Source organism: Epinephelus lanceolatus, chromosome 20 (genome assembly GCF_041903045.1).
Source record: "Epinephelus lanceolatus isolate andai-2023 chromosome 20, ASM4190304v1, whole genome shotgun sequence".
Lineage (NCBI taxonomy): Eukaryota > Metazoa > Chordata > Actinopteri > Perciformes > Serranidae > Epinephelus > Epinephelus lanceolatus.
Genome location: NC_135753.1, coordinates 13,455,011 through 13,466,841, shown reverse-complemented (window position 1 = coordinate 13,466,841; position 11,831 = coordinate 13,455,011). Strand labels below are relative to the sequence as shown.

Sequence of the window (11,831 nt, the reverse complement as noted above, 5' to 3'; positions counted from 1 at the left end):
TATTTTTCTTTCTTCTGCTCAGAAGTGGTGAATTTACAGCAACGTAAACCAACAGAGGAACCTTATACAATTTAGTCTCTGGCATTTGTTTGATATCTAGTATCAGCACAGATGTTGCACAAATCCCAGATTAACTTGGCTTGCTCACTATATTACGTGAATGTCACCGTCACTGTAATTGTCGTGCCGAAACCCACTCAAACCCTCAAACTCTATATGGAAAAAAAGGAACAACTAATTGAATATTCATATTGAACAGCCAAATCTGATGACTGATATAGCTCTGAGCTGGGTACAGTCCATTGTCCTCACAGAAACAACACATAACAAACAATTCAGGGTGAAACAGAAGGCTTTATTGTCACGTATAAAATACAGATTGCTATATGATTAAATTCCATTGCATTGGATGCAAAATTACTATTTACAAAACCAGTGAAAATTGTTAATTGTTAAACTCATCCATTAAAAAAACAACAACAAAACAAATAACTTACAAAATATAACTTATACATGTTCTTTCCAGAAAATGAAAACATTTTTATGAATGGATCTACAAGTAAATGTACCTATCTAATATGTCTAACTACCTACACATGCAGTGTAACTGTGGTCATAGTTTGCTGATACTCAAAATTTTGTCTTTACGTTCATCTTTCTGTGAGTTACTGCATGTTGCTAATGTCAGAACTACCGGAATGAAACTGAGGCCGTGAAGCATCCCGATAAACATGACAAGAAAGAAGATCTTAAAAAATGTTCTGAATGTGTGAAATTCAGACGTTGCCAACACCACCACACCTAAAATGGTGGACAGGGCCCCTTGAAGTATGGGATAGCCTAAACTGGAGAGAGCGTCCACAGCTTTGTCGTCAGGACTCGTTTTCTTGCTGGAGGCGAAGACGTAGGAAACGTGAGCTGAGAAATCAACTGTGAAGCCGATGCAGACGGTAAAAGCGATCATGGATATGGAATCGAGACTGACGTCCCAAAGCGCCATGAAACCAGTAACCCCTACAGTCACTGAGCCAATCGAACAAGTCACCCACAATGCACAGAGGGGGTCTGGAATCAGCAGGAGAGAGACAACCAACATCACAGCTGTGATCACGCCAACGTTTTTAACCGTGCTACTCACTACGACGCCATACTGGTCGTAGAAGATGAATTTCTGATTGTAGACTAACATAGATGCTGTGCTACATTTGCCTGCAGTGGTTTTGAGACCTTTAAGCATGTCAATTTCCATGTTGGCATTAGTGATATCGACGGTCTGAATGAAGAAGCGGGATGCATACACAGCATCTCCAGTGAGGTTCACGTCTTGCTTGAAAAAAGGAAATACATCAAAAAATTGAGATAGATTTTTGAGAAAAACATCTTTATGATTAAGGTTTAAATGTGTTTCTTGTCCATATGACAAATAAGAATCCAGCCAGGATGAATAGACATCCTCATCTACAAACTCGAGCTTCTTAAAGTCCTCTATGCATTCCTGAAGTTGGTGCCTCTTAGTTTTATCCCAGTATGGGTATTCCTCACTTACAATTACCATCACAGATGGACCATAACCTGAAAAATACTCCCTATCCTTCATAATAAACCTGGTAACGTGGGAATTATCAGCTGCCAGATCATAAAGCTCAATCCCCTGTTGTATGTGAAAGCACCCATAAATACTTGCGGCTAAATACACCACATAAAGGAAGATTACAACTCCTTTGACACAGGGTTTGATCAAAAATGGGCCGTAGTAATCCTTAAAGAAATTACTCGTTGCTTGTTTTTTCTCTGCTCCAGTGTTCTTATCATAGTCGCCTCCCACGCAGCAGATGTTATATATCTCAGAATGATGATCAGAATTGTCTGATGGTATTTTCATGCAGGTCAGCCAGTGCCTGTTGCTGGCTTCCCGCTTCCCGTTTAGAGCCAGGAAGGCTCCAAAGAAGGTGATTGTGTAGATGTAGGAAAATATGATGGAGGTGCTGGTGTAGAGGCAGAACGACTGCACGGCTGGGAAGTCCGACATGACGCCGATAGAGAATTTGAGGACATCGGTCAGGGCGGTGATGGTGATGGACATGATGGCTTCTTTGTAAGCGTGAGCCATCCGCTTCGGCACTGAGTCTTTCACGTGGGTGTGCTGCCAGTCGGACACCATTATGAACATGTTGTTAAGACCGATTCCTGGAAAAATGATCATCACTTTAAACATTTTACAGGATTTTACAGTAAAACATAAAATGCTCATTAAACATGATGGAGTGCTGCAGTTTAATCTACCTGAGACCACATGAAGCGGTTCAAATACTGCTCAATTTAATGCCTTGCAAAACACCACAGAGGTATTTTTTACATTCACTTTTATGTAAATGCATTATATTACTTGATGGATGTTGCATGCCAAACTACAAGCTAAAACTACAGTCTGGAACAAAACAGGACAAGGCAGCTTTTCCTCACCGAGTATCAGGAAAGGAGAGTTTGCGACTGTAATAACAAATGGCACTCCGATGTAAAGCAGCAAGCCAAAAGAGGAGAGGACAGCCAGGCCAGAGGAGAAGACGCCAAAGACGGCCACCCACACCTTGTTCCTCACATTGTCCAATCTGTCACGGAGGTAGAGATAGGATGTTATTGGTGTAGAAAGCAAAATCATTTAACTATTCAGTAAAAATATACTGTAAGTGAGGTCCATTTATACAAATGTTATCTTGATAACTTCAACCTGAGCAGCCTCAGAACTAACCTGCTTAATGTCGGAGATTTGTGAAATAAATTCATTAAATAAATTCATTTTTAGCAAGTACTAAAAAGGTTTTGACGAGTAACTTAATACCAAGGTAAGAAGATGGTGTTCCACTGCCCTCTTTGGTTGAAACCTTTGAGTATGTAACACCTTTACCACACCAAACACTGATGTCAGCGGGTACATACGAGGCAATGTTTTATGTGGTGTCCTCATATGGTTTGTTCTCATGCATGTGCACGTTTCACACTATAATGCTGACTGGTAGCAACCAGTGTTTTATGTGAGCTCAAAGTTCAGTTTACACACATTAAAATGAGCTAGTTCACATTCATAGTTAACAATTTGAATTTTGAACTGGATTCACCCTCCCAACAAATGAACTTACACAGCTGTCATCTGTTTTTTCTTTTTCTTTTTCTTTAAATAAAATAGAATCTTGTGATCATCATTCACATATATTTCCAAAGACTGATTGGGTGCCTCAACTCGAAGTCTCGTTTCAAATTTGTTGCAAATATGGCTGACATTCGCACTTTGTTTTTCAGACACATTTTGCGTGAATATGAGAGATTTTTTCCGTTGGAATCTGTAACTTACTAATCTGTTCATAAAAGTCCTTCAAATATTCATACAACTGGCTTCAGTAGGAGGCTACCCGCGTCGTGTCAATGCCATAAATACTCAGGTGCTGTAAAACCAGCATCGTTCACTGTTGTGAGTGTACAATATGAAAATATAATATAACACTGATGCATTCTATTCATCATTCACCAAAAATATAGGCATGTTCAATAAATTCTATCTTTTAGCGCATCCATGCACAACATTAGCAACGCACCAAGACACGCAGCAATGTGTTAGCAAAGGAAGGGAAGGAGAATGCTGTCTCAAACTGCGTACTTCTGTACTTACACTTACTATTTTGAGTGCATAAGTGTGTTCACACTGAGAAATATGGAAAAATGCAGTGCACTATGGGTACCCGGATGGTGCACTCAATGGTCACCATCTTGGCTACATAGTGGAAGGGGAGGGACCACTTTTCAAACAGGATATGGCGGCAGAGGACTGTGCGACCGCGAATGTTGCTGCATTGTACAAATACATGTGTTTTTTGCACTAAGCAGCACTATACTGTTGTCGGGTATAAGCCGGCAGTATGTTTATTGGGTTAATTTAGCAGTCTGTAATGATTAAGTACCGCGAACGATAACGCGAATGCTAATGCTAGTTTGCTAACTAGCTAATTTGCTGTCATCATTTCCGGTGAGTGCACAACGGCTGTGTTTGGTTTGAGACAACACTACCCTGTCGAAATTTGCGCACTACACCAATAAGTACATAGTGAACATAGAATACTACGTGGAAGTGTACTAACAGAAGTATGTGATTTGAGACAGCACTAAACTGCTAGCTAGCAAACATGGACGTCAACAGTGCAGGTTTCAACCTTTCAAGAAAAATCTGATTTTCAAATGTTTTATGAAGAAGTAAATACATTCAACGTATCTATTAGCCCTGAGGGATTCTCACAATTCATTTTTCTGCCTAACATGTAAGGTAAACAGGACCTTAAGTTGCTCTTTAAAGCTGGGCTTTTGCACCTTTAGATAAATAGCTGCCATTGTGAACACATGATAAATATGTTGTAAAGGCCTCTGAGGCAAACTGTAATTTGTAATATGAATAAAATTGAGTTGAACTGAATTAATAAATAGCCCACAGGATAATGCTAAATGCTAACACCTGCAGTAGCACAAGAAAAGAAGAGTCATGAAATTAAAAAAAAAATTAAAAAGTCAATTACAAAGATATATATCCTTATTTTTAAATTTGCTAACATTAGCTAACATTAGCCACTATATGCTACTGGTCATTCCAGACTAATTAAAGCTGTAGCAGCAAAACCTCTGAGTCTGCTGAACTGAGACAGGGTGCATTAATTTGCTGCTGAATTCAACCTTTCATTTGTAATACGATGACTGTGCTATTTCTTCTTTCAAAAGTTACATAGTCTCGCTTTAAAACCAGTGATAAAGTTTTGAAAGTAGGCATACAACAATAACAACAAGACTTCTGGGGAAATTAATATAGTAGGCTAGCCTACGTATACCGGGCCCTCAATCAAGTTTGATGGAGAGAAAAAAAACTACCTTCAGTATATCAAGCTTCATGTTCAGCTCTATAATTTTTGATTATTTTTTAAATTATCAGGTACTTTTTTCCATTTCCTGTACAGTCCCAATCTACTGTAGCTGTTACAGACGTTGCCTGTATAAAATTCCTAACCTGAGCTGTACCTCACAGAAACTAAGCTAAATCTTTAAATACACATTGAAATAACTAAAAAAATATAACTTAATATGAATGAAAACAAAACCTTTTTGAATTGTAGCTTTGGACACAGCGATGCTGAAATTGTTAGGATAACTCCATGTAACCTGCATGTGGCTTTCCTGTACCAGTCACTTTGATAAACACCAGCTCTGTGTGTTTCGGACTTGGCCCGCGGTCAGGAAATCGTTCACTGTGAGACAGTCTCTGATCACTCCTTACCTCAGGCAGGATATCACTGAGAAGGTGATAGCACAGGCATAAGTGATGAGGAATAAAGGAAAGCCATCTGTGGTGTGACTGTCAATCTCCTCCTGCCTGGATTTGGAGGTGTAGTAAGACACCTACAATGGAGTACAGCAGAGAGACGCCAACGTGAAGTCAGACAAAAAGTGTTTACACATGGATGTCACGACAGCAATAAAACCAATGTGACAGCTTGGATTTCAGGACAAAGCAAGTGTGTCTGCAACATTGCCAATAGCATTATCTGAAAAGGAGGTGTAAAGATACAGTGAGAGCAGACAGGCTGTGGCTAATATGTTCAGAAAAAGCATCTATATGCTTATTTTTTCCATATTGACAGAACTTATTTTAGATTAATATCTAAGTGCAGCAGCATGTTCAGCTAAGAGATGAAATCCACCTTTATTACAGTGATGGTTATCCTCCATTTTGTCGTCTTAAATGTGTTCAAGGAGTTATTTTATAATTACGTGTCACAATTTCTGATTGTTTCTGTTTTTTCTAATGCAAATATTTTTAGACTTAACATTTTTGAATCTACATAAAATAAAATGTAATCATTTTTTCTCCACCAGAATTATATGCATGATGGCACAAGAAAGTTTTAAAATCTTTACTCTTGTAAGCAACACAGCCTATTAAATCTAAATATAGCCTATCAACATTACTGATAGGTCTAAATAAGCATTCATTAACATGTTTTATTGTGGCTACTCTGCAGTAGGCTATTTATGATTATTTGGTACTTTAATGTTACAGCGTTGGTGGTGAAAAAACAAATCTGTTCATGCACTATTAATGTATCTATTTTTCACCAAGAATTTTCCTTTTTGGGATTTGGAATTCATAGCAAGCCTCACTGGGAAGACTCAAGACTAGCCACTGCTATTGAGATTCAAAAAAATTACAGGAAAAGGCACTAGGCCATATACGTATGATGCACACATTATAGCTGACAAAATGTTGAAACTTTTTTTTTTTTTTTTTTGGTGTCTAGGCTACATATTTTTACAATTGGAAAAATGTAAGAATAATTTTAGCCTACAACAATGATAACTAAAAATTAAAATGTTTAAAAGTAATTGTTCAGGGCACTCAGTGGCTCAGTGCTGTGAGCCGGCATCACATGTACAAAGGCAGTGTTCTTGCTGCCATGAAACGATTCCAGCCCACGGCCCTTGGCTGCATGTCATTCCTCCCCCCCCCGCCCCCCCCCCCACACCATTTCATGCTTAAGTCTGTCCTATCAAAAAAGCCACAAAAAGTTGTCCATCATTTCCACATTTTTTTAGTCAGTGCCAAAGGGAGCCACTGGAGAGGGGCTAAAGAGCTGCAGGTTCTCTACTCCTGCATTAGACAATCACTTAGGAAGATCAATTTAGCAGAAAATGTAAGTGGACAGTTAAAAGGATAAAGAATCAAAAGAATCAGAACATTTTGATTTTTGAGTTTTTCATATGGGTGCAGAGCATAAAAGTTAGTAGATTAGTTAAAAAAGAAAAGTTTAATTAGGCAGCTAGTTTTCATCTGTAGTCATCCCTGGCAGAGTGCAAAGCTGGCAGCCCAAAATCAGCCTAAAATCAGAGCATTCAGTCAAAACAGCTCTTCAGAAGTCTTGTTTGTGGTCCAGGAAGACAATTTTTCCATTATGATATTAATATACATCACTGTCAAAAAAGAAGCTTTTGATTGAAAAAAATAAAATAAAATCTTTGCACAATGATCTATAAAATATTTTCAAAAAATAAGAGTAGTAACAAAATGCTTTAAAAATTGAATGTACTTTTCATAGATGGTCTTGATTGACCATCTACGACTGACTGAAAAGCTGAAAATACTCAATTGGTACACGTCAAAGCCTCATGGGAGCACGGGTGGATTATGGGACAATGGATCTTGGAGCACAGACATGCAAAAGGCTCCAGCACCTCTCTTACGTAGGAGCAAGATACACAGACTTTGTGGGGGTTTTGTCTCTTGTTGTTGTCATGTCTTTTTGGTCATTTTGTGCCTCTTTGCAGCGATTTTGTGTCCCTTTGAGGTAACTGTGACCTTTATTGTAATTTTGTGTTTCTTTGCAGTTGTTCTATGTCACTTTGAGGTAATTTTGTATCTTTTTTTGATCATTTTATGAGGTAGTTTTGTGTCTCTTCATTAATTCAGTCATTGTTACTTAAAGCAAAAAGGCTCAGCAATTATCACACACAGCAGTGGCAAATACATGAAGTTTTTCAGAAAGACTAATGAAAGCAGTTTGATACTTACGTCAATGTGTTTGCTGCCCGTCTCATCTGATAGCAGTCTCTTAAATCCTCTTAGCCATAACTTTGAGGCATCAGCTGTGCTTTCCTTGTTATCTAAGTAGTAGAAGAGTTTTACAGCCTGAGCACTTACGACTGAGCTGTTGGCATCTGTGATAACCCCACCGAGCACAGAGCCTAGGAACACTGAGCTGGATCTGTGGGTATATACGGGGAAGGTGATGTTGGTTTGATCAGTTTCATTAGAGCTAATAATTTCCAGGACGATGTTTGAGATGCATTCTCCATTGGCTTTTGCGCACACCTCGCTGAATCCAAGGCTCCCATTGTTCACAGTGATATTAAGGATCTTATTGTTGAGTCTGATGATGTCCTCAAAGGCTGGATTTGTTAGTATATTTGAGCCGTTAGTCGACACAGCAATGAGGGATGCAAAGTTGCCCTTGTCGTACAGCCTGTCCTCTGAAAACATGGAGTCATTGTAAGGGAAGTTCTCCCTGACAAAAGCTCTCGTTGCCTTCGAGGGTCCTTTTGTGGGTGTGTACTGCCGTTCAAAGTCATTGTCCTCCCTGTCTTTGAGAAAAGTGAAGCCTCCACCGAGCGCCACTGAGAGTATAAGGGGAATCACAAAAAAATAAAAAGGACAGGAGCCTACAAGTGATCCAAGTTTCTCAAAAACCCCTGACAGAGGCTTTGCCAGGCAGTCAGTGCGTCTGCAGCCCATCTTGCACAGTTGGACAGTGTGCACACATGTAGAGGGATGGCATCCTTTTAAAGGCTGCACACACCTGTTTTGGAAAGTTGGAGGAAGTCTCTTTGGTCAATGAAGCCTTGAAAATACCAGGAAACTAAAACAATGGGGAAAAGTATGTGGTGTTACTGGAAATCTCGTGCCTCTTGGTGATAATCAACTCTTCAAACAGACAAATGATAAGACCTGATAAAAATGTGACTTGCAAAATCACAGGCAAGGAAAATGTATTTTATTACTTTATGATGTAAGTGTGCCATTACTAAGTAACTACATAAGTGCATTCTGCCACATCATTGGTATTCCTTATGAAAACATCAGGCAGCTACATGTGAATACTGAAATAAAAACTAGGTAATAAAGAAGGATCTTGTTGCACGTGCTTGTTTCTTATGTTGGAGATTAAAGTTCAACTATACTGCGTGTTGTAAATGTCAGTAACTGTGCAGCAAAACAGTAGCTGTGTTCGAAATCGCTCCCTATCATGGATATAGTGCACTATATAGTGTGTTCGCCATTTTGTAGTGTTGTTCGAATTCTCCGTGGTTAATTTCATTCACTATCCACCTTATTTTTCACGGAAACACGGAGGCAAAACAGAACGCAGCCAACCAGCTGTGTAAATGGGAATCGCCTTGTTGTTTACCTTGCTGAGTTTAGCTATATATATATATATATATATATATGTATAACATTTTTCACGTCACTATATCACCGTTTAGACTAATCTGATGTTTGTAAAGTCTATAAACACAATGACTGAACAAACAGTATTTTCTCTGTGTGTAATTAATAACATGGTTATCGTAGATTAGCTGGGCTAACCGTTAGCTGTTAGCCGTTAGTCGTGTCTGTAATAACTCACTAAACTCACAAAGTGGCCCGTGAAAAAAATATTTTCTCCAGCGGATGTCTTAACATGATTGAGCTAACTGGAGTAGTTTCATGTCGTATCCGACAACGGGAGGCTTTTAACGGATGACGATCCTGATGTTAGCTTTGCTGCTAGTGTTAACGTTAGCTGTCCCTGTCAGCTGCAGCCACTGATGCTTTCTAGACATCGTGATTTCCCAAAACTGAATAAATACCACACATAGCAACACAAAACTGCTTTGCTAGCTCAATCATGTTGTAACGGCTGGATGGTTGATGCGTACATGCTGATTCAGGTGCTATCAGAGCCGATCCGCGGCATCACTATGGCTTAATGATCAACTCAGTCAATTAAAACAACCCGTCCTGTGTTAGGAGTGTATGTCGCTGACAGAAAGAAAGAAAGAAAAGGGAAAAAAAGATAGAAAAGCAGCGTACACCTCACATATTTATTTCTCACAGGTGTGCACACGTTTGGCTGGCATGCAGAAGCACCGTCTGTGTGTCTGTATGTCGAGGGTACGAGCCGCAGCTTCAGCTGCTCACGTAGAGAGGCTTTGTAGCCCGGTGTGTTTTTTCGCTGATTCGGTTCTGCAGGTTCTCTGCTGGTACACTGGAGACGGGGATCAAGCAGTTTGTCTCACTCGGGATAGATTGTGCTTTTTTGGTTCATAGTTTATGATTGACGTGCGATTTATTCACGTTTAGAGGGAATAAATTTCCGTTATAATGTAAACGTGGGCACAGTTATCTAACGTTATGCAAAATACACAGACTAGCTAACTAACTAACTAACTAACTGATTGACTAACATAAACAACTGAAAATTGAAAAAAAATTAGCTTGCACCGTTAGCTCCGATAAGGGAAAGCATGAGGGAAAGCGGCTGACCGGAAGTCACGCACAAAAAAACGGAAGTTGATCACTATTTACTTCCGTGTTCGAAAATAAGGTGGATATAGTGGACTATAAAATACCCACAATGCACAGCAAATGTAAGTGAACAAACGATGTACCCTATATTTTACTCCCGTATACCACAATGCAATGTGGGCTATTGTTAGCTCACGAGCTAACAATAGCCACTTAGCTCGCACGAGCCAGGTAGCTTGTAGCTCGTGCACTATCGTGGGCTATTACAGCTCGCAATGCAGCCACACAACCGTAGCTGACAAAACCAAACGTCCACGCCATTGACATTTCAACAATTTATTGACAAAAAGTACAACCACCATACAGTTCGATCATCCTCAAAGCGCCCGGTTTGTTTACATGATGCTCGGCGCGTCCATTTGCGTCACAGGAGTATGCGGCGCAGCTACTGACACAACGACGTTCAGAAAATTTCAGTTAGTGTCCGAAATCTCGTTCAGTCTTTCCCCATGTAGTGCACTATATAGTAAACACGAAATAGGGAATAGTGAGTGAGTGAGTGGACGGTTTTGAACACAGCTACTTACCCTCCACAGGGTCTGCCCATTGGTCCGACAGCCCATTGATCCGACCATATTAAACTCATTGTTCCGAAGTCCCGTTGTTCCGAAATCATCATGATGCCCTGTGGTTAAAGTCTGGTTAGGTTTGGGCACAAAAAACACTTGGTTAGGGTTAGGAAAAGATCGTGGTGTGGGTTAAAATGAAAAAGAAAGTGACAAACACATAAGCCGTGAGCCTGCTTCACCTCAAGCCTTTCCCAGCTGACCCAGAGCCGGTCGCGGTGCACCATCAAGGCAGAAATACGCCCGCCATGAGCCATTCAGCACCATGGAGAGCTCCCCACACAACCCCAACCCCAGAGTTAATAACAGGAGGTTATGGTGTTTCACTCTCTTCTCTCTGTGGCACTTATATCTCGACCAGTAGCCTACTTTTGTTGCGTTGCTGATCCTCTATGGTACACAAATACAGTATAGCCTAGTATAATCACATATTGGAACAACAGGTCGTCGGACTAATGAGAGGTCGGAACAATGAGAGGTCGGAACAATGCTATGGCACCCTCTCCACAATGAGAGCTGGAGCTTCCTCGAATTAGGAAATACATTAACAGCTTAATAACTGACCGATAAACCTATTTCCTACACAAACTGTGACTCAGCAGTGAAAAGTAACTATGGCCAGTCTGTCAAGCTTGGATAAAGAGTTTGAGACGAGGTGTATATTTTGAAAAAATAACACTCCATAGATGTAAGTCTGCAGAAATCTTTTCTACCAGTGTAGACTTTCCAAAAACCAAAAAGCACAAGGGCAAAACTGCGAGGAATAAATTAATCAGTGTGGTTATGTGTTGAGATGTAAGCTGCAATCGTTAGCATGTCAGGCTAACGTTCAGATGTAAGCTGCAATCGTTAGCATGTCAGGCTAACTACAGTAACAACTGAGTCTTACTTCCAAGGCCAAAAGAACATCATTGGTTTGCTGGGTTACAAGTTATGTTTTTTTTGTTGTTGTTGTTTTTTACACAACTAGCACATCCACTGTGCAGTATTTCATCATTGTGTACTAGCGATGTCATCTGATAGTTACCCTCTGATAGGAAGCATGACCCTGGCAGAAGGAGTAAATTCAGTGAAAGTGGACCCACGTTACTACACTTTGATTTCACCTAAGTAAA

General features: G+C 39.9%; 1 protein-coding gene across 1 annotated transcript; it reads right to left on the bottom strand.

The window, feature by feature from the left end:
* Window positions 1-334: 334 nt before the first annotated feature.
* Window positions 335-8,403, bottom strand: LOC117264539 (patched domain-containing protein 3-like). The gene is made up of 4 exons (XM_033638571.2): window positions 7,598-8,403; window positions 5,309-5,430; window positions 2,464-2,609; window positions 335-2,187 (listed from the first exon to the last, which is right to left on the bottom strand). Exons 1-4 carry the CDS (start codon window positions 8,315-8,317, stop codon window positions 614-616), a joined length of 2,562 nt encoding a protein of 853 aa, XP_033494462.2. The 5' UTR covers window positions 8,318-8,403; the 3' UTR covers window positions 335-613.
* Between the last annotated feature and the right edge of the window lie 3,428 nt (window positions 8,404-11,831).